The sequence below is a fragment of the Felis catus genome, chromosome C1 (assembly GCF_018350175.1).
Source record: "Felis catus isolate Fca126 chromosome C1, F.catus_Fca126_mat1.0, whole genome shotgun sequence".
NCBI classification, from domain to species: domain Eukaryota; kingdom Metazoa; phylum Chordata; class Mammalia; order Carnivora; family Felidae; genus Felis; species Felis catus.
In genome coordinates this window covers 33,313,782-33,337,921 of record NC_058375.1, presented here as the reverse complement: position 1 = coordinate 33,337,921, position 24,140 = coordinate 33,313,782, and the positions used below count along the sequence as shown (strand labels likewise).

The window sequence follows — 24,140 nt, the reverse complement described above, 5'->3', positions numbered from 1 at the left end:
ACCTAGATCTCAACTTCATTTCTGAAAACATTTCAAATTTGACCTTCTTTCCAATTGCCGTAACTATGATACAGGTCTCATTGTTTATCTGGACTCCTGCAATAATGACCAAATTGGCCATTTCTTTTTTGATCACTTTTTTTTTCTTGCCCCAGAATATGATTTCTAAAATAAAAAGCATTCTCTTTAAAAATAATCCAGGTAACTCCATCACCAGCTCCTCAGCCTAGACAGAATTACAGAGCAGGAGGACTATAGAGCTAACTGCCCAAACCTGTAAGACGCACTAAAACATCACTCAAGGTGTGAGTATGGTTCAAGCTAACCTTCTATTCACTTTTGTACTATTTGTAAACTTTACAGCAGCCAGATTGAAGGTATACAACCTCCTCTACCTACAGAGCACCACTCAGAGAAGGGAGAGTTCCAGAAGACTGCTCCTTCCCCAGCCACAAGTCAACTAACCATGACAGATCAGACTAACCCTTCGGCTAGCAAAACCTCAGCATGAAGCCAGTCACGTGACACTTTCTGCTTTACCTGTCGCTTAAGCAGATGTTCAAGCTTGCCCGGGTCAGCACTTACTCAATTTCCATTAGCCTTCACCAGCTCCAAATCTGACCCATGCTGCTTCACTTCCCAAACCTTCAACTGTGCCTTCTGAAACTTGGTCCCCAGCCTCTTCTGATTCACTTTCTTACTCTGCCTCTAAATTAAACTTCCCTTAGAGCCCTTTCAGTGGCTTTCCTTCCCCCTGAAACCTGAAGCATCAGGGTTCTTGGTGGTGGGCTTTCTTCTGTATCACACCACTGCCATTTCTTTCTAAGAAAACTTTTTCTTAAATGTTTAGATTATATGAGACAGTGCGAGTGGGGCAGGGGCAGAGAGAGGGAGACACAGAATCCAAAGCAGGCTCCAGGTTTTGAGCTGTCAGCACACAGACGTGGAGCTCAAACCCACAAACTGTGAAATCATGAGCCGGAAGTCAGACACTTAACTGAGATGCCCAGATGCCCCAAAGACGATTTCTAAGCAATCTTTACACCTAATGTGGGGATCAAACTCACAGCCCCAAGATCAAGAGTTGCATGCTCTGACAATGGAGTCAGCCAGGCACCCACCTCATTCATTTTCGGTACCTAATTTCTTACCACTCTCCTGTGATCCCTCTGCTACAGCCACATAAATAATTCTTATAAAGGGATATGAGATACTTGTAATTGTTAAAGGCTGGAGCACCAGGCTCAAAAACTAAAGCAGAGTTGTCAGATGAGGAAACCGCTGCTTCTGAAGAACCCTACTCCCGCCTAGCAAAGTGCTGACCTCTCCCAAGTCTCATGCCTGTGCCATCTGACTGCCAGACTGGGCACTCAACCTTCATCCTAGCTGGAGAAAAAAATACGTTCTCTGGGTTGCCTTAGAGACTCATAGGCTATCTAATTCTTACATTTGGCAAAGGCATTCATAAGGTGCTGGGTAATAGGACCCAAGACAAATACACATGAAAAAATGCATAAGCAGTTTTGTTTGCAACATTGGTATCAAGACCACACTGCAGGAAACTTTCTTCCACGCTATGGCAGCTTGATGCTGAGTGTAGTTTCTAGGAAAGGAACTTGGTGGCACCACTCTTGCTCAGTGTGCATTGCCCTCTGTTAACAGCTCACTGCAGCAAAACAAACACTGAATGCTATCTTCATAAAGCAAAAATTTTCAGATTTCTTTGCTAGCAAAAACAAGTAATAACGTATATGCTTCCTAAAGGCAACGTAGTATATAACGTTAACTTTTGAAAAGTGAGGAATACCTGTATTGGATATTTAACCAGTATTGTTGGTGTTGTAATTTCCATGATAGCATTATAACGCGTCCTAAGTATGTAATTACAAAAAATACATCTTACAAACATCAGCAGTATTCAAAGCTGTTCCACTGCATTCTTGCCAGCAGTGAATATTTTTTTACAGCAGGCAAAAAAAAAAAAAAAAGTTGGTCCTAAGTTTAGAAGGAGTTTGAAAGATACTAGCTTGATATTATTTTCCTGCCTTATTTCACCAGTCCCCTAGAATTAAAAGCATCAGTACAATGCAATCTTGGTTGTGTGAATTCTGAGCACATTCTGGAAAGGGGCACCCCCACCTGGACTTACATAGCACTGTAGGACTCCTGGATGTGCCTCTCTAAATTCCCATCATCTTTCTCCCCTGGGCCCCAAAAGCTGACCAGGAGGATTCCAAGTGAACATCTAGCAAGATATTATAAAAAATAACCACAAGAGGCTTAGGGTAGAAGGGAGCTGAGAACACAAAATTATTTTCACCAATTTCCACATTCTTTAGCAAGTCTTCCTATAGGCATTATGTTATCTGTTGTTACCATCTTCAGTCAACCTCACACAGGAGCTGAACCTCTTTACTGAGCACAATAGGCTCTGTGGCAGGTATATGGTAACTCTTAAGGTGGTATCTTCAACTGGCAGGGTAAAATAACTTTCCAAAAGGCCAGAAATAAGTGGCTTGCAGGCATGAGTCCAGTTATTGGATGTTGGAGCATGCCCTCTCCCCTTTACCACTGCCCCCCACAGCCAAAGGAATCTTACAAGAAGGAAAATGGCCAAGTTGTCAAAATAAATACTTTCCCTTAAAGAACTACATGTTTTAAGGAAATTTCCCTGAGTAATAATTACCAGTATCATCTAAGCTAGCTAAGGACTTACAAACTAAAATAAGACAAGACAGAAATATACACAAAGACAATTATTTAAGACCTTTATTAACAGGTGCTTGCCATTTGTTGACTTTTTTGAAAAAATCAAGTTGTAAACTTTTATTACAAATTAAAAATGAGGTTCTTAAAAATCTCAACTTGACCAGATATGAAACAATTTAAAAACCTTTAAAGGTGTATTGAGAAAAACCAGGCTTTTTTTTTTCTTTTTTTTAAAAAACACGTTTGTCATTACCAAAAAGAGACATCTTTAGGTAAAAATAATAAAAACCCCATGCTGCATAGATAATGCAGATAGTTCTAGTTATCTGGTCAATGGGCAAAAAGCAAGCACTTAAGGTCTTCAGCTCCAATCTTTTGTTCATTTCTTATTGCTGGAATTTCATATTCATTTCTTCTTGTTGGATGACTAAACTGTAGAAAATAAATAAATAAATTTAAGATCATCTCGCGCTACATCGTCTACAACATTCTTTCAGTACATACCAAATTGCTCCAGATCACCCTAGCTAAGTAGGAAGGCATTAACAAATCTATGTTTATTCCAAGACACTGATTTTCCAACAGGGGGCTGACAATGCTGTGACAAGAATGGCTACTTGTAAGTTCTGAATGACCTTTTGCCATTCAGAGGGGAAAATAATGCAGGCATGAGTCCAGTTATTGGATGCTGGAGCATGCCTTCTCCCCTTTACCACTTTACCACAAAATAATAGAGGGGAAAAAAACAAAAGCATTACTGGCTGAAAATGACAATTCCGGAACAAAACAGAGACAATTACATGCCTCTGAGTATCAAGTAAAAGGTTGAATGCAAAGGAATCCTTTAATATTGGAACTGGTATGATGTCAAAACTGCCACTTTCCCCACCCAAAGAGACTATATTGCTCATCACCACACAGGTTGTGAATTCTAGTAGCTATCCCACCTCTTTTTGAGAAGAAACACAACGCAACCATCATACTTCTCAGGGTAAATAAAGTTAGCAAGACTTTCCTCAGCTTACTGGTAAAATCACAGAATTCATTCAGAACAGTTGACAAAGGCTCTAATTAATATTCAAGAAATACTTAGGCCTCTAAGTGTCAGAACTGAGGTGGGCGAGAGGCTAAGTATGGCCCTGATACCTGCCACTACCAAAACTGCGTATTTAGGGAATTAGAAAATTAATATGGGTGAAGCCACCCTAAGTCACAATGGCTCATCTTTCTATTGCATTAATGGACCCCACGCATGACTGCTCAGAAGCCAGAGGCCATCTAAGCTTACTTACCCGGATGATGGTAGAGATGGTAAGCCGGCATTTACTCAGCCCCGCCCTGCTCAGCCTCGGGAGCGGACGAATTCTCAGCTGGTGGATCGGCTGCTTTTGTCTCTTTGCCATCTTGTGGTTTAGGGTTTTCTGGGCGTCTGCGTCGGTAATTGAAGTTACGGCGGTACCGACGTTGAGGTGGCTGCTGACCTTGGGTCTCATCTCCTTGATTTTCCTTATCTTCTTCATTGCCGTCCTCTCTAGGCTGTCTTTGGCGAGGAGGACCCCTGCAATGAACATTGTGCCAAAGCTGCAATGAGAAAACCTTCACACTTTCTTTAACCCACCCACCAATGTTTATCACTTGGTTCAGACAACTAAACACCATATCTGGCCTGTTTATCAAAAATGAGAAGTGCAAAACTTGGTTCGCATCTCACAAACTGAATGAGAGGGTTTAGTGCAAGGATTTGGAAGTGTAAACTAGAAGACGAGAGTTTAAAACTGGTTTTAATGGACCAGCAAATTCTTTTTAATAGATGATACAGTGAGTAAATCATGAGCTGACTAAAAGTGATACACCACAGACACTTGGATGAGGTCATTTTAAATGGGCTTCATGGTAATCAGGTTTGGGAACAAGTGCCACTAACCCTTTACAGATAGATGAGCACTTGCTAAAAAGGCAGGAAATCAAAATCAAAGACAAGATCTTTCTTTCAAAAGAAATCAAAAGCACACAGCCACTATCAGTCATTAAGGAAAGGCAAATCAAAACCGTAAGAGACCACTTCATACCCACCAGGATGGCCATAATCAAAAGATCAGAGGCATAACCAGTGTTGAAGATAGGGAGAAACTGGAAACCCATACACTGCTGGCAGGAATATAAGAATGGTGTAGCAGCTTTGGAAAAGAGTCCAGCAATTCTTCAAATTGTTAGAGTTACTATGTGACCCAGCAATCAACTCCACTCAGTGGTCTATACCCAAGAAAATATCTATTTTATGATTACAATATTCACATTAACAAAAGTGTGGAAACAATCCAAGTGCCTATCAGCTGACTGCTGAACAAACAAAATAGGATATCCATACAGTGGACCTTGATTTACCCATGGAAAGGAATTAAATCCTACATGCCACAACATGGATGAACCTTAAAAAATATGCTAAAGTGAAAGAGGGCAGACATACAAATCTATGATCCCATTCATGAGATGTGCAAAACAGGCAAATCCAGACAGAAATTGGTGGTAGCCAGGGGCTGGGGTACAGGGAAAAAGGAAATGAGTGACTGCTAACGGATGCAAGGGTATTTTTTGGCGGGAGGTGGGTGAAAACGTCTGGAATTAAGAGATAGTGGTAATGGTTGCATAACTATATGACTATACTACTAAAATCCAGAGCTATACACTTAGAAAACAAAGTTCAAGTTTACACTGTAGCAATATTATGGTCAATGGCCTGAAATTAAAGGTGATCAGGATCAAAGAAATTACCAACACTTCTATTACCAAAGAAAAGATGAGAATTTCTTCAGCTGATAACTATAAGTGTTAGAAACCACTGAGGTTTTCTTGGCCTTTCCTCCATCCATACATTACATCACCTCAAAAACATCAAGATTAGTATCATGTCTTTTATACATATTGGTCATCATGGCTTCTAATTTCTACCCCCCCCCCCCCCCAGTTTTGGGACCTCACTGCAAGTCTTAGGCAAAACTGCTCTAGCTCTCCCCTGAAGTCTTCAAGAGTGGCTGCTCTACACCTATCACTGTGGCTTCTAAGTCAGTTTTCCCCATTTCTTTCTAAAACCCCAAGCTTTCACATCTTATGTTAGGTTATGTTCGTTCCATTTACTATCCTTTTCCTGTTATCGTTATCCTGACAGCCCCAAATAACCTGGGTATTTAAGTTCTTTACCTCCTATCCAGTTTTCTTCTATTTGGGTTCTCTCAATTTGCAAGTATTCCATTCTCCAAACACCCTTTCCGATTTTCCTAGTTTAATTCCTTCTTGTTCGTCCATTCTTTATTTCCATGAGAATGTATAATCCAGTGATGCTACAATTATTCTATCTCCCAATCTCCCTTAATATTTGTCTCCCCTTTTACCCAAGTAAAAAAGCTGACCATTAATTAAGCATAACCAATCCCAACCCCAGGTTCTTCGTTTGGATCAACAAATGTAGGACAAATTCAACTCTGCTCAACTTGAGCCTGCTGCTCAAAAATGGCTGGAAAACACAACCACATTGGTTGGCCCCACTTTAAATTTGTGACCCTTATTCTATTATTTGGTTTTCCTGATTTCTCTTCTTGAGATAATCCCACATCTTTGGCCCAAACTCCTCACACCTCTTCACTGACCCCTCCATTTGATGCCACTAACACATCATACTAACACCACATACTCGGGCTTCTTACACATAAAATACCGAGGGTTCCTAACAAAGGGCCCACCCCTTAAGTGTGGACAAAATCCTACCCTATCTGAAGATGGTTCTACACTCACTTTCCTGACAATTGTCTTCTACTGAATTTTCCAGCCTATAGTAGTGCCCTTACTTCTCAAAAACACTTTCTTGATGACACTTCTCCCTTCTTGCCACTTCATTTGTCTCCTCAGTCAAACTGCTATACTTGCCTTAGATCTTTCAATTTGCCCTGGAACCTACGCTAATCGGGATTTTAACCCCATGCATCGTATGTGGCTCTGTCAACCCGTCTATATCCACCAAATGAAGACTATTACGTCTAATTAAAAGGCAAACATTAAAACCAAAGCACTCAACAATAAAAACTCACAGGCTTATTTTTTAAAGACACCAATAAAAGCTAGGCAGAAAACTTAAGCAACTTTATAGCATAACAAAAAGGCAAACCAAGTTTTCTGCTGTTGGCACTCTTGGATATAATGGAAACTGCCACGAGAGCCTATTTTAGACCAATCTTAAAAACACTGATCACTTTGAAAAATGACATTGTGATATCATTTGCAGTATTTCAACAAGGTATCTTTGTGTTGGCTTAAAACTACTTTGAACAGTAGCTGAGTTCAAGATCAACAAAGCTCATCTGTCAGCATCAAAAATAATCTTCCACACTCAACAGGGAAACACCATCTATCTCCAACATCCAACACACAGCTAACAGACTCCTGGTGGAGATTTTAAATGAACCAGCTAGAACTCCAGGCTATTTTCATAAATTATAAACTCAGGACACAACATACATCAATGGAAACAAGAATACGTTATAGACACTGGCTACTGCAAAACCCTCAATGCATATATACTGATGCAGATAGGGTAATCTCAGCTGGGTTCCCTAGTTTCTAAAGCTTCAGTATTCCATCTCTGTTGAAGTACACAAAAGATTGGGGTGGTGGTGTTGTGAGAAACCTCTAATAGAAATTAGAATCACAATGTATTTTGAAGACTTCTATATTGTACTTTAGATACTTTTTATAGTAAGGAATTTGTTTCTTAAAACTTACTTAGGCATCAACAGTTAAAGTTGCTATATAAGTCATCATTAGTTAAGAGTTATTACTGTATTGCCTTGAGTATACTGTTAGTTATAGGATCACATCTAGAGACTCAATGCTTTAATAAAAAGAGCCTTAAAAAGTAACTGTTACACCATTCTATCCACCCACTGTGGGACAGACTGGGCATACTGCCTCAAAGAGGACTACCATATTTATATACTAAACAAACACATCTGGCTCATGAAACACTTCTCCAATTACTCTATACTCTACTGGGTGATTTTATTTTGCAATTTAAGGGTGACAAAAAACCCTCAACTGAGACATGATTAATGGAAAATTATACCATCTCAAGAGGTTATGCTATCGATTCCTCATTTATGTTAAGGTACAGCTCAGATACTCCTAACGCTTGAAAGGCAACGCTTACCTTTACCTTTCTCCCTCCTAATGAAGCAGGTCTTAAAACATGTAATAGAATACAGGTTGAACTATTCTCTTACCTGTGCAAGGACAGAAAAACTGAAATTCTGTACACCCCTATTACAAGGCGGGGGGAACACAATCATATAAAGTAGACCTCATCTATACAAGCTGTTTTTAATGAGTACCAGCAAGAAGATGCAAAGAACACATTTCTCAAAGATAACTGACTTCAGGTTCACCTCTTAGGCATCTGATGAAAGAAAATGTTAAGTGTTAACAAATAAATGACTCAAAAAGGCTGCAGGGGAATTATGATGCTGCTGAGTCCTAACACATGCTTGAGAAATTTAACACAAACCATACCTGCGGAATCGTGGTCTATAACCCCGATACATATTCTGTCTCACTGGTCTACCTTGTTCTCCTGCACCCTGGTTGTCAGCACCCTGGAAAGACAATCAAGCTGACTCAATCAGTAACAGTAAATGAACCCCATCAGACAAATCCAAAGTCTGCATACAGGAGTTAAAAATAAAGAAATCATCTAACTGTAATTATATTATAAATTAATCTTTTGGGTTTTTATTAGGAATCAAAAAAATGCTTCCCATTAGATTAACTGCTCCAATACAGATAGACACTCACAATATGCTTAAAACGCAGACTTATTCAAAGTTTTTGCATGCTGTTCATTCTTTTACTTTTTTCGGTGAAAACTTACTTCCATCACTTCTCCCTGCACAGGAGGGTTGGAATACTGTGGTCGACGCCCATAGGGTCTCCGCATGTAGTAAGGTGGGAACCGTCGCCTGCGGTAGGGCCGGCGCTGTTGGGCCTGGCCTTCGGGAGCACTCTCCGATCCCTCGTTCTTTTCCCCACTCTCACTATTCTGGTAGTTCTGCTGGTAATTGCGTGGAGGACCCCTGCGACGTGGATAGCGTCTATAATGGTTACGGTCTGCTGCATATTTACTGCCTTGCACTGGAACTCCACCAGGGCCTGTAACATTTGCTGCCTCCGCACCCTACAAAAGCCATCATATATTGACAGTGACAACAGAATTAAGTACACTTAACAAAATTTACACAAAGCAAATAAAGGGTCTATGTGGCCAGGGGTGCATAGAAATGATTAAGTATCAGTTCCTCACTGTTCTGAAGAGATTGCCCTCTAACTGCAGCCAGCACATAAGGCTTGATGCACCTGTGTTCATGTGGTCACCTGACCCATCCATCCACATTAGAGCCACCATCCTAATGGATGAGATCTCCAAAATATTTCCAAACTGAAGTCAAACCTTTACACAAAAAGCATCCTCACCTTTTCTCCTTCAACAACATCAAACTCCACAGTCTCTCCATCTCCTACACTGCGAAGGTACTTCCTGGGGTTATTCTTCTTTATGGCAGTCTAGTAATATCACATTCCAAAAATAGATTAACAGGGGAGAATAATGTGCTTTTTCATTCAAAATGTACCAGAGTCAATATTATTTTAGCTTGGATATACACTTAATATTAGCTTTAAATAAGACCAAACCGTCAATAAATTTAGGAAAACAGGGACCAATGCTACCCCCAACCTCAACCAAAATACTCTAAACTTACAAGGCCCCAGCATTTTACCACTATTTTCCAAACTAAAACAAGTAATTTAACACTCAAGACACAACAATATATATATGTATTTACACGCTTTTTGCAAAAGCATCATATGTAGCTTTAGACAAAATGAGGATATCCATCTATCCCCCAAAGACTGCACTTAATAGTAGAAGCTAGCCCCACACAGGGCCAGTTTAGATGACAGGCGAGTTTAGTTTTGCATGCTTCAAAGTTGACCAAACCAACTTTGTCCCTGTGTTAACCGTATCAAACTCAATTACAAATGTCAACCAAAATCCCTTCCAACCGCTCTGTGATAATACTTCAATGGAAATGCAATTCACATGTATTGACTATGCGCCACTCTTTACATTATCTGACCGTGTGGGATAGTCAGTTATTACCTCCTCAGAATACAAGAAATCTCACATTGTTACTTGTTCTCTAGACTGCTGCTACAACAAGTAGGAAGAGTAAAAGGGGAAGAGTAACACCTCACATTTGAATGTACTACTTAATAAAGTTTTTTCATGTGTTACCCAAACTCATTATGACAAATGATGTGAGGTTATTACTACTCCCTTTTTACAGACAATTAAACAGGCTTTAAAAAAAACTTAGGTGACTTGCCCAAGGTCACACAGCTAAGTGGCACTTCGAAAAGTATGGACTTTTCTAAATCCAGGTCTTGGGATTCCAAATCCCATGTTCATTCTACTACATCACAGCGGTATCCATTACGGGATCACTCATGCATTTCCATTCCATAGGAGGCAGGACAACCAACAAAGCTGAAGCCAATTAAGCTAAGTTGCCCAGAACTACAGTCTCCCGGATACACTAAGACCTGAGCATCCAAAGTCCCAAGAAACAACTAAATGTTGAAACCACTTCCAAAATAAAGAGGAAAGCATATTGGTGACACCTGTGGGTCAGTACCAAGTGGGTGACATGCGTTCAGCCAAATAATTGAGCTCATCTGTCATCTAAACTGTCACAAAGTTTTCATACCTTCCATATATAGCCAACTCTCAATTACCTGCAGTCATAGGGGATAGCAGAAGTATGGAGAATTATAATCTCAAAACTTCTTTCAGTCAGCATCTTCAAAACACCCCAATTTCCCCAAACTCTTTAATGTTGCTGACAAGTAACAAGACTGACCAGCCTCACTGTCTCCTGTGTCTAATTATGCATATTCTTTTGAACATGTGAAGGGAAATTAAGAACACAAAGGCGTTGGCATTCAATTTTATTAAACACTTGTTTTAAAAGTAACATTGAACAGTCCCATATTTATGTTTAGAATTTGTTTTTTGAAGTTTATTTACTTATTTTTAGTAATCTGTACACCCAACATGGGGCTGGAACCCATGAGCTCGAGATCAAGAATTATATGCTCTTCTGACTGAGCCAGCCAGGGGCCCCTATGTTTAGAACATTTGTTTCCATTCTTATATATTTGACCCTGAGATTATCTGATAGGGCTTTGGATATTCAAGAAATTGATCTGGCTCCTCCCTTGATTGCCACTGAATGCTGCATAGGATACCTCAGAAGGTGACAAAGTACCAACCTCAGACAGCTCTTCCTAAGAAGTATGCTGCCATCCAAGCTCACACCTGCCTGATTAACAGTGAGTGTGAAAACCAACTATGTCTTTTGATGTCTGGATAAAAAGATAAAGTGGCTAAAAAGTTCTTAAAGTGATTTTCAATACATGCTGATAATATTTCAATAGTCTTAGTGAAAAAACTTCAAGTACACACATACAAATGTGTTTTTCCTACCCACAGCACACCTGTGAAGATAATGAAGTCCAACGGAGCCCATGATGTACTTAAGTTCGAGATACTAGTGTTTACTTGGCAGTGGCTTTAATAAAATTCCTCAATGCGCATTTTCCAAAGTAGTTTTCTTAAATGTACTTGTCAAAGTTTAGCATTGTAGCACCTAATCCTGTGTTAGTTTTTTACCCACAAAACACTGAAGCCAATCTAAAAATTATTTAATGAGTAATTACCAACTTTGCCACACCGCCTTTTCACCTCAACCCTAAACTAAGGACTCTTAATTAAATTTTTCAAGCCAAAACAAAATTCTCCAAAGGTAATTCCTATTCAAAGTGTTTTAACATAAACAGAGGGGCCTAGGCTACTTTGCTAGTTTTTTCCCCCCAGCATTCACTTCAAATTTATAGGTTTTGCAGCTTAGTCCTACTTCTCCCCCATGATTATTGTGATTTTGTCCCTACCACAGAGATAAAACCTAGCAGCATTTGCAAACACCTCACCAAAGTTTCTGTGTATTTATAGCATTATTAGTTCAAGTTTGGGTTAATGGGAGATTTTTTTCTTCCTCTGAAATTGGGTTTAAAAATTTAGTATGAGTTGAGCAGATTTCATCATTTAAAAACTACTATTAACAAAATACCCATCCGAGATACACCTATTTTAATTAAGTGAGCTGCCAATACAATATTTCAATGTATACATTTGAGCACTTCCTGTGGGAACTAAATTGTTTGGTGGTTGGATAGAATAACCTTTTTGTAAGGAACAATAGTTGAGAAAACATGCATCCCTTCTCACAACCCTTAAAACCAGAATTGTAAACATTCACACAAGCACTCACCTGGTGTACAAATACATCTTCCTTGGTGTCATTCCTACAAGACAGAACCAAGTTGAACAAGTCAGAAAATGGAATACATTTCATGTTACCAAAGATTAAGCATAAGCTTGGTTCTCTGTACATCTCCCCCCGCCCCCATTTTTCCTATTGTCACTTGGACTTTCTGGCTGCCATACAGCCATTAGAAAATTTAAAGCAGAAAGTTTTGTTTTGTTTCATTTTTTAAGACCAAGAGATTACCAACAGTTGTAACGTTACTACTGCAGGATTTAAAAAAGTCCAAGTGTGACCTACTAAGCCATTAAGGTGTGACTAGCAACTGTCACACTTATCCTACTAAACATAAACAATGTTCCAGCACACCCCACTGTTACTCCTAAGAGCACTGTTACTAATTTAAGTAGGAGACCAAAATATAGCTCATTCCATTAATTACTAGCTTCCTTCTCAGTTCCTCCTCACCATTTCCAATTTCCAAGATCTCCTCGAGGTCATAAAGGTGACTCCTGAAAAACCCTCACAGAACATACTAGACCGAGAATGAGTACCAATGTAAACTATGGGTTTTGGGTGATGTGACAACACGTCAATGTAAGGTTGTTGATTTTAACAAATGTCACTACTGTGGTGGATAGTGCAGGTGGAGGTCGTGCAGGAGTCGACCCTGTTGGGGAGGCTGCATGCATGAGCACAGTGTACATGGAAAATCTATTTTCTGCTCAGTTTTGTCACACACCTGAAACTGTTCTTAAAGAAAAACAAAAGTCCACAATGAGGTACAAACATGGATGCCATCAATACCCCCATCATTCCTGTGGCAAGCAGGCAAGCATTGTGCTGGAGAACTAAGGACGTGAAGATGAATGAGTTTCCTACTAGCACACAACCCCTTTACTTCTTATCAGACACCATTTTGCAACAATCATTAAATGTCTAGTTAAACTGTGCTGAAAAAATATGGTTGAAAATACCTGCTTCAGGACTTTAAAGGAGGCAACATTTGCCTTAAGTCTTAAAGAAGTTAACGGAAATGAGAAAGATGTTCCCGAGGTAGACAGAAAGGAGGTCATGGACATGGGTAAACCAGCAACTAGCAAACTCAATGCAAGAAGAGTTCAAACTGGCTGGGTCATGAGGAATATGGCTGTGGAGGAGGGAAAGAACAAGAGCTAAATTATGTAGGCAGAGGAGCCAGCAAAGGCTTTTTTGAGTAGAGGAATATGGCATAACATCATCAAATATTAAAACCTAGTAACAACTATGAAAATTTCAGACACAAGAGAAGCCCAGTTAGTTATAAAAAAACTATTCTAGAAGCCCAGACCAGGATTGATGGAAGCCTATGTGAGGGAGAGTATTTGAGGTCTCTTTCTTGAGGTAAAAGCAGGGGAAATTTTATGAACAAGTGGATTTTGGAAGTGAGAGGAAAATAGGAGAATGAGCTTTTAGCTTTTCACCTAGGACGCTGGAGTGAAGGCAATGATATTGTAAGTAAACACCACAGGAGAAATAGCTTTCCAGATCTTTTTTGACCTCCTCCTACCCTCTTCATTTTGTCAGGTAGATCAGAGTGAATGGGCTTAATAACAGTTCTAATGTTTAATGACAAAAGGAAAAAGGTTACAGTGAATTAGACTGACTGGCTTACTGACTGTTGGCTTCCTGTTGAACCATGGAGCAACAAATGCTGTGCGCCAAAGAACCCACGCAGCATGAGGACATTTAATTTATGGGAACAAAATTTTAAATTTTTAGAAGAAAAACCTACACACAAATGCAGAACACTGCAAAAGCTACTCAAGGCAGGTGACCGAAAATTGACTTCTATAAGCTAGTTGAATATCAGGAACACCTAGGGAATTATGGTTGCCAAAATGCCCATCTATCAAATAGGTCCTCAGGCATCCTACAAACAATTCCATAGCCATCACTATTAAGATCTTTAATAGTGAACCCTTTAATTTTGAACCCTAGGGCCCTCAGAAGAAGTACAATGAAAAACTAGTAGAGTAGGAAAGTCTAGAACAGGAACTCTCAACAGGGGCAGTGCTGACCACCGCAGGTCATTTAAAGTTGTTCCAAAGATGGGCACTATTTGCCATAACTGGGGTGAAGGGTGTCAGGTGCTAGAGAACTAGGTAAAGAATTATTTGGTACCCTAGTAGACTTTCATGTAAGTACATTTGAGGGCTTTTTTAAAATCTTTTTTAATGTTTACTTATTTTTGAGAGAGAGACAGAGAGAGACAGAGTGTGAATGGGGAGGGGCAGAGAGAGAAGGAGACACAGAATCTAAAGCAGGATCCAGACTGAGCTGACCTGACAGCACACAGCCTTATGTGGAGCTCGAACCCACAAACCGTGAGGATCATGACCTGAGGTGAAACCAGACACTTAACCAACTCAGCCACCTAGGCACCCCAGTACATTTGAGTTTTGAATCTGGTATTTTACATTGTTTTAACATGCATGAATTTATTAAAAATGCAACTTCCATGGAAAGAAGTTTTCATTACTGATAATGCGACCTCCGTATCTGGGTAGCCAATACATCATGTCTTCTAATACAGCTGCAAGTAACTATGTACATACAGAATATACTATGCACTGCAATAAAAATTTATCTACAATTTTACTTCAAGGTTGTAAAAGGAATTAAAAAATTTACCAAAATGACTTATCTAGTTAGAACGTATCTTCCTAAAAACAGTACAAAGTAAGCAATATACACAATGCTGTCCCTTGGAAGACAGCTTAAGATATTCTGCACGTACAAAGATACGTGGAAACCAATATGGGCTCATTAACTGGTGTGGTGCCAACAACAGCACTCACTCTTTTGACAACAAACCGGCCTGTTAGGGGAATTACCATGGCCAAAGTGCATCTGATTTTAGGAAGAAATTTGACAGCTCAAAAAATGCAGTTTTAGCCAAGATAGAATACTACAGTTTGGATGCACCAAATCAATCTAGCTGCAACTTATTAAGTGACTGTGCAGAAATTCAAGGTACTGCTAAAAGAAAATCCAATCTTTAGTTCTCATTCCACTATTAGCTGTGCAACCTTGGAAAGCGGCCTCCCCTTCACTATATCTCCACCTGCAAAATGGGAAAACCTAGACACAACGGCATACCTTACTGAGGGATTTAGGTTCCAGATACTGTCCCAAGTGCTTTAACTATACATACCATTCAATCCTCACAACCTAAGGTAGGCACCATCATCAACCCCACTCTACAAATTATTCCCTGTAAATAGACCAAGGCTCTGCTACATATCCCCTCCCCTAATGTAAAAACCATTTTGGCCTCACAAGTCATAGAAATCGCTGTGGAGTAGACCCCTATCTACAGTAACACTGGGAAATAATGAATGCTCACGGCTACTATATAGAGAGAGCTTACCAAAGAGGGAAAAGCAGCAATTAAAATAAGCTGACCAAAATGGATCATCAAGAAGTAGGTTTGAAACTTTTAGCTGTTACTAACGTAATAAGGAAGGAACAGAGAGACATCCCCAGGACTGCACCTTACCTTTTGTGGTATTATCCGCGAAAACTAAAAGGTACACTTCTTCTGTCTTTACCATACTTTACTGAGGGTGGAAGACTATGGGCAGGGCAGACTAGTTTATGCATCCCTTTAACAGGCTAACTAGCTAGCTAGGCACTAGGCTAACAACAGTAACAAAAATAGGACATGGTCTGTCCTAGGATTTCAACCTAGAAGGCCACCACATTCAATGCAATGCAGCAGAATTACCAAGTATTGTTTTCCACACACTATATAGTACGTTAAGTCCTACTGATCAGAGAGGGTGAAGAGGAGAGAAGAGCAGGCAATATACATAGAGCAGTGGTTTAGAACTCCTTACTAGAACCACTGGAGCCAAGGCTAGAATTCTGGCTATTCCATTACTAACTACATGATCTGGGGCAAGTTGCCTTATATGCATAGTGGGGATAAAACACTTACCTAAAGGCCACACTATAATCAAACCTCAACCCTTCCTTACTGCTGCCACTTGAGGCAATTATTTTACTTGCTGTTCAGTGCCTAGTACTGCTGTCCAAAAGAAATCAAATGCAAGCTAAATAAATACAGGTTTGCCTAGTTACCTAAAAGTTCCCTTTAACTTTTACACCACTTCACTTTCATGAAAGGTTTCACAGAAATGCACTACTTTTGGACAACATGGGGAAATCTGCATCTAAGTTTATTTTCCAGTTGTCACAATAAAAAAAGTAAAAACAGGTAAAACAAGTTTTGCATTTAAACACGTACAAATCAATTATTAAAAATGCCAAGTATTTTACATTTCTTTTTTCATACTAAGCCTTCATAATCTGCTCTATGTTTTACACTTCTGAAAAGTAGGTTCACAAATGCAAGCTGTGCAAAAGAAAGTGGTTCAAAACAAACACTAAATTGGGTATGTTTTAAAATTCAAGTTAAAAATAATTCAGTCTCTCAGATGCATGCACTAACTACACTTCCATACAAGTCTAATAGTTACTGTATAGACAGCACAGGCCTACAATATTACAACAGTGTCATTCCATATAGCACACAGTCCTGTTCTGTACTCCGATGTATGCTCTCTGCTGTATTCTTCTACTCCACCTCTTGCTGTTATTAAGGGCATTATTTATACTGAAAATTTTTCACAAAAACCCCTCCTCTTAGGTTTTCTCACTCTTAACTAGTATTGTCCTTATTCAGCAAATGAGGACACAGTACTGACTTCAAGGAAAAAAGGAATCACAGCGAGCAGCTGAAGAAAAAAAAGAGGCTACCGTTTTTAAATTGGGAAAATGCTAAAGAGAAATACTGCTGGGATTTATAAATACAAGTCTCTTAAAAGTTCCTAATGCAGCACAATGAAGGCAAAAACATGTAGCTAGCACTAAACTCCTATACTACTAAATTTATCCAGATTAAAGTGTTTTAAGATGTCCTAAAATTTCAGGAAACTTTTGCGCCAATCCACAGCACTGCCTTAAATGAAACCTAACATATACATAAGTTCATCTATCCATAACTAAACGCTCTTATTCTATTACCTTGTTGCAGATTACTACACCATACCCTTTTAACAACTTAAATTGCTCAATTGCACAAATTATTAATTCTATAGTCATTAAAAAAAACCCAGCAGGTGAATACATTCATTCTCTAGACTTAAGACGAAAAGCTTTTACATTATCAGTGACTTGGTGAACAAGGATGGCTTCTGGCCAACTTAAGATGAGCAACTAACCTAACCAGCATGTAAATTAATCCTCAAATGCCTTGTATACAATGCCATGGTCTGAAAAGCCTCAGTTCCGAAATCAAAACAAATCCCCTTTCCACAACCAATAACTGCTTTTTCAAGACTGCCAATGATACATCATGACCTAAGGACTATTTAGGTATCATTTTTTATGCTTCCATCCACCCATCCTGCCTTAGTAGCACAGTCTTCTTAGTGCCACAGCATTTAGTCATATTACAGACTACCCATGTCTTCTATGATTTAGATAGACCTTACTGTGCATAATCAACTTCAGTCTGATTTTTAATAGCCCAAATACTTGGCAATCACTTTTCCGTAAGTCTACACATTTTAAAATCCAAGAACCAGGCAGTAAATATTTTAGGCCACGTAAGGTCACAGACTGTCACATATTCTTAAATAACCCTTAAAAAGGTAAAACCCATTCTTAGCTTGCAGGTCGTATAAAGACGGGGTGAAAAGATCCAAGAAATAAGGGTCAAAAGGCTCTCTCTTTTAATTCCTCAACTGCATCCCAATACTGACTATTAAGCAAGTCCTTTTTAATTGTTAAAGCCGATCTGCACACTAAACTGGGACTATTATAGCCAATACCGAACTACATGAAACAGGCAGTGCAAAGCAGAAAGCTTTTAAAATCCAGGGAACTAACAATGAGCACATATAGGAGCTCCAGTGACATGCTGGGTATCACTTAGGAAAACAGGTCTTTCAATGGCTAAGAATAGCCACACTAAGAAATTACCTGTAACTTTGTGGACACCAACCAAATTGAAGAGGACTAAGGGCCTATATTTTCAGGGACAGTAGAACAGCAGCTAATGAACAAAATCCACAGTAAGAAAACAGTTCAAAACCAACCTCTGCCACTTACTATGCTTCCTAGGGCAAATCACTCAACCTCTGTCTTCAGAATAGTATCTACACCTCAAAGATTTTAAAAATTAAACAGTTTAGTTCACCTAAAGCATTTACAATAGTTCCTGGTGTTAAGTGTTTGAGAAATATTAGCTACTTTTATGTGCCATCACTGTGTGAAGTAAGTCACCTTCATCAGTTACATACACATGGAATCCCTAAAAGGGAGACTAAACCTGATAACCACAACTTCAGTATTTTTGCTAAAGAGAGATAGCTAAGTCCTTCCTTGGCTTGGTTTATCATACATCTTCCTAGACCACAGGTAATAAATTCAAATGCATACACAGAAGCGAAGCAGGAAGGGAAGTCAACAACAGGAGAAAACCCAACCTTTCATATTGCGGTAAAGAAAAAAATGTTATGCCCTATTTAAAAGTTGTAATAATACTCATGGCCAGCTGATTTTTATTTACATGGACTTCAGGCCCCAAAGCTAAAATTCAGATCTTAAAAAAAGATAACTTGAAAATTTGGGTATTATCTAAGTGTCAGTAATTATTTCTAACCCTTTTTAAAATACTATTGTCCAAACAAAACATCTGGGGGTAGATTCAGCTAGGAGGTCACCAGTTTGTGCCCTCTGCCCTACTGGATTCTCTTTGCTCCAAATTCCTCACTCACCACCAAACCCTAGGATGATTAATTAAGCATTTTTAAGTACTCTGGAGAACAGAGTCAGAGTATTTCTCTTGTTGTCACTATGAAAGATGCATGTCCCATTGTTACCAACTCATGGTAACTTTTCATGAGTTTGGTGAGCATGGATTAATCCTCAACAGCTGGAAGCAAAAGACAAAAATCAGGTTTCTAGATTTAAAAAGCAAAGAACCAAACCCTGAAACCACTGACCCCTGCGGCATCCTTCTAATGACATCTTCCAACAGTTTTGAGTGAAGTTTTTCATAATAAACTGAAAAGAAACTGGGGGGGGGAGTGGTGGTGGTGTTCAACAAACCCCTCTTAGTCACATAATCCAATTATTGTTCAAGACAGCACAGGAAGACTAACCATGAATTTCTCACAATTCCTAGATTCTACAGCCTAACAAAAGCTGCCAAACGTTTGATGTTTTAAAAGCTCTTATGCCTTTTGTACAATAAAACCACCAGAAGAAAACGCTTTTAAATATAATCCTTACAAAACTAACATTATTTTCATGGGTAATAATTTAGATCACAATATTTACAATGAAAATATATTCTTCAACAGTAAAAAAGTTTACATAAAAATACCTTCAATTTTAATTATAAAAATCTGAAGAACCTAGATTATAACTCACAGAACTCCCAAGGTTAAAATTAGAGTCACAGCCATCATCCCAAAGACTACATCCTCTCCCTTACACAGCAGCAGCAGTGTCTACCCACCCCCTCCCAATCGACAGCCAGGTACCTCCACCCCTGTCTACATACCCAACCAACTCGCAAACTTCCAGACTATAGTTCTTTAAGACCTACATTTTCCCTTCATCAAGGTAAACCTCTCTTGGACTTATTACAGTCACATTTTACAGTGACTTGAAAGTCTTACAATCATTGAAACCAGTTTAGAAACACAAAGCACAAGCACATTTAAACCGGTTAACTTGACAAAATAGTTGAGGTTAGGACAGTCCAAGCGAAGGATCATCGAAAGTCAATCTACATTTAACTTGCCCTGGAGGACTACCAATTGGGTTAATTGCAGGTTGGAATAGATACTCAAGGAATGGCATCTCATGAAATAAAAAAACTTAGAATATGTAAATAAACTACTTTTACCCTTGGATAGAAACTGTTCACTTAAAAAATCATAACCTCTGTCCATTTAACAAAATATAGCAAAAATAAGGCACGCGCATACACTTTCAAAAGTACACAAACTACAATCCAACCACAGAAAACGCTGCACATTACATTCCCTTCTAATGTACACACCAGCATTACATTGGGTCAAAAATTAGAAGCGTTATTTTTCAAGGAATGGCCCACAAGACATAATCACTTGGAATTCTTGTTAAAGATGTACCCCAGAACCAAAGAATCTAGGCTGGGAAGAACTCAGGAATTTGCATTTTTAACACCCTTCCAAGGTACTAAGCATACTTTAATTTGAGAACTATTGGTTTAAGGTATAGACCACTAAAGAGAATCAGGAATCAGGGTAAGATGGAAATAATAACTGAAATGCTAACATTCAGAGAGCAACTAAAAAGTGGTCAAATATAAGCACCCATGCATTCTCTTCATCACTAGTAACCAATTATCAAAAAACTTAGGAAAAAACATAGCTTTGACCTGTCACAAAAAGTGTTAATAACAGATGGAAAATTCCCCAAAGATTTTGGAAGAAACAAAATTATTTCCCTACAACTGCAAACGTGGAAAACAGACCATCAAATGCTTATAATCTCTTTTGCTTTTGAGCATTTCCACAGTATTTTATGGTTGAGTAATGAAAGGTTTTTCATCAGCCAATTATGTCTGTCTTTAAGCTTGATCTTGCCCACTTGGTTTCTTGCAGCAGTGTCCATTACACAAACATTCAGTATTATTTCCTACTCTTAGGTGTTCTTTTCTAGTTGTTTAATGCCTTCTGAAACAAGAATGTAAGAAAACGCGGAGATGAAGGTATCCTACCTGTAAGGCCAATGTGCTATGAGCACACACCATGCCCTACACCCATATGCAACTGCACTAGTAGCCTTGCTTGGCAGCCATCTTGGAAATGATGCCCGGCTCACAAGGGAGACCATGAAGAAGAGTACGGTGTATGAAAACTGCACGCTATCATCACTACTGCTACAAACGACTCAAAGGACTAATCCTAAAGATGAGAACAAACAAGTAGGAGAAATAAAAAACCTGAGAAAGGGAAAAGGGTAGTTTCTTCCAGAGGCCACTACAGGAACAAATAGAAATTGTAGTTCTAATGTGAAATTTCTCCCAAGGCCTTCAAGACATCATACACTGAAACGTTAAACAAAGGCGATATAACCTTAGCAGTCAAGATGACAAGACCTCCCCTGCTGCACTGTCAACTCTTGTTACCTCCAAAGGCTAACCACTTAGAAATAATCTCCACGTACTAATCCAGTGGATCACATCACATTTTTCAATACCAATTTCACTAACGTGACACGGATAAAAATGCACCTCGGAGAATCACACTAGATCCTGGTTACCTGAGTTTGCCCTAACTGTTGAGAGTTGGCTCGTCCACTGCGCTCGCCTTTTAAATTGCTCTGTACCAGAAGCGGCCTCTTCACTTAGCTTTAAATTAATATTTAGCTGCAAAACAAAAGACCATCTCCAGATCCCTAATCCCTTCAGTCTTTCAAGGAAAACAAAACCTCACTACCCCACCAGAAGGAACAAGCTACCCATGCTTAACCCCTTCCAAGCCCGCAGGGCCTGCCCAAGGAGCAGAGCAAGCGAAAAGGTAGGACCGAGACTACGGCAGCGGTCATCTCACCTGTTGATGAAACCATATCCGTTTCTTACATTGAACCATTTTACTGTTCCCAAAACCTTCGTTGCTGGAGGGGAAAAAACACACACACACACACACAAAAACAAAAAACGCACGATTACCAGACGTCCTTTCTTAGACCCGCCACGCTGGGGCACCCGGCCCCGCACGCGCTCCGCAGCGGCCAGAGACCCCCTGACAGCCTCTCTCTTCCGAGGCCGCGCACGGGCCCCGCGGCACACGTGGGTGAGCTCGGGGCGGCGGAGAGGCCCGTGGGCAGGCGTTGGGCGCGGGCCTCAGCGGGCGGGCGCGGCTGCGGGGCGGGGAGCACGTGAGGGAAGGGGAAGCGTCCGGCCCACACGGGCCTGCGTAGGCGGCGCGCCGCGCCCTCAGGGTACACGCGGAAGGGAGCGGGCCGGGGGGGACGGAACAACGGCGTGCGGGCCCGAGCGCACGCGGCCGCCGGAGAGGGGAGGGACCCCGCCGCACACGCGGTCGGCGGCGCGCGGCGGCCCGGGGGGAGGGGCGCGCGGCCGCGCGGGGTCCGCAGGGGGCGCGGGAGGCGGCGCGCGCGCGCCTGCCGGGCACGCGGACCGGGCGGGCCGGCGTCCGCGAGGGCGCGGGTGAGGAAGGCTGGGGGAGGGGCGGCCGCGCGCCGCCGAGTCGGTCCCCGCCGGCCGCGCGCTCGCCGGCTCGCCCCGCTTCGGGTAACGGTTCCGCCGCCAGGCTTCCCTACGGCCCCACCCCCGTCCCGTCCGGCCTCACCGATGACCTTCTTGTCCCCGCCGGCAGGCGCCGCCGATGTGAGGCCGCCCGGGCCGCCGCTCCCTGCGCCGCTGCCCGTGGTGCCGGGCTTGGTGTCGGCAGCGCTGAGGGCGGGGGCGGCGGGGGGGGCGGCGGGCGGCTGCTGGGTCTCGGCCTCGCTGCTCATGGTTGCGGTGATGGTGACTGGGGCCGGCTGCGGCAGCTGCGGCTCCTCCCGGGGTGTGATGGTAACTAGGCCGGCGGCGGCGGTGGGGCTGCTCAGGGCTCTCTGGGGTCCGCTCTCCGCTCCCGCTACCGATCGAACTAGCGAGAATGGCGGGACGGGCGGGATAAGCCCTGAGAGCGACCCGCCCCAAGCATCGTTCACTGGCCACTAGTGCTGCCAATCTCACCACCTGACCCCGACTCCTGGCTTCTATTGGCTAACACTTTATCACTCCTCCATTCTCATTGGCTCTTAGGCGGCTAATTCGGCCGACCTACAACCGTTCCTGCCTCCGCCGCCGCCATAGAGACCGGAACTAGAATTAGAGTAGAGTCACCACGAGAACCATAGAGTACCCGAGAGGACGGGCAGAGTGAACGTGACTTTCACGAGGCTGCAGCGCGGGCGGGCGGGCCCCACGTCCAGGGCTGGGTCTTGGCCAAGGGAAGGGCAACCGCCAAACGCCTGAGCCGGGATTACCCGGCCTTGACCCTAGGGCTTGGAAGGGGACCCGACGGCACCTTAGCCCATAGGGAGGAAAGGCCTCCCTCTCTCCCTCTGCTGTAAATGTGGTCCTTGTGACCCCGGACCATTACTGCGGATAAAGCCGTCTTTTCTACAATGGCCGTGTACTCGCACAGCCGAGGGTTTCTGGAACGTATGCATTCAAAGAGCGTCTGTTTCGGCGGAGCAGTCAGTCACCTTGGAGGGACCATGCAGTCCCTCAGACCGCCCCGGCTCAGCATATTTAGGGCGGAGGGCGGTGGTGTACTCCACGGGGACCTGCCTTCTGATCCATCTTACCAGGCATATAAGAACTGCCTCGTTAAGTATTCACGTCTTTCTGTATTGGCCACAAATCAGATTTAATTTCAACTCACGTTTATTGAGCAAGCTAGGCATTTCCCTTGTATTTTATCCTTTCAACAGCCATGCGAAACGGGGATTATTACCCACAGTTCACAAATGGTTTATAATTGAGGCTGCCACCTGATGTAGCTCAAGTCCTCCACCTTCATTTGTTCTTCATTAAGCTTCTACTATCTACTATCGGCCGGGGATGCTTTGGTTCCCGAGTCAGTTTCCGCCTTAAATTCAGTCTACAGATGAAGGCAGAAATTTAAACACCCAACACTCCACAAATACTCCAGCTCTGCAAAAGCACAAAGCATTTTGGGAGTGGAGGTGATAAGGTGGAATGCTGACTCCAGGAGCAAGGTTTATGGAAAAGCCTAGCGGCAAGAAGATGGGGGTCTGGGAGAATAGAAGTAAAGTAGTTGAGAAAGGCTAGAATGAAAAATTGGGTTATAGAGGTGGGCAGGTTCAAATTAGTAACATTTTATTTGAAATTATCCTAAGGGCAATAGTGGAAAGGGCAGT

General features: G+C 41.5%; 1 protein-coding gene across 2 annotated transcripts; it reads right to left on the bottom strand.

Moving 5' to 3' along the window:
• Positions 1-2,751: 2,751 nt before the first annotated feature.
• YBX1 (Y-box binding protein 1) lies at positions 2,752-22,882 on the bottom strand. 2 transcript variants are annotated; one of them, XM_023258572.2, is made up of 8 exons: positions 22,556-22,877; positions 21,794-21,857; positions 12,141-12,174; positions 9,223-9,312; positions 8,624-8,926; positions 8,266-8,348; positions 4,002-4,267; positions 2,752-3,141 (listed from the first exon to the last, which is right to left on the bottom strand). In XM_023258572.2, exons 1-7 carry the CDS (start codon positions 22,719-22,721, stop codon positions 4,033-4,035), a joined length of 975 nt encoding a protein of 324 aa, XP_023114340.1. In that variant the 5' UTR covers positions 22,722-22,877; the 3' UTR covers positions 2,752-3,141; positions 4,002-4,032. The 2 variants fall into 2 exon arrangements, with proteins under 2 accessions (XP_023114340.1, XP_023114341.1); XM_023258573.1 differs by lacking the exon at positions 9,223-9,312 and having other exon boundaries at positions 22,556-22,882.
• Between the last annotated feature and the right edge of the window lie 1,258 nt (positions 22,883-24,140).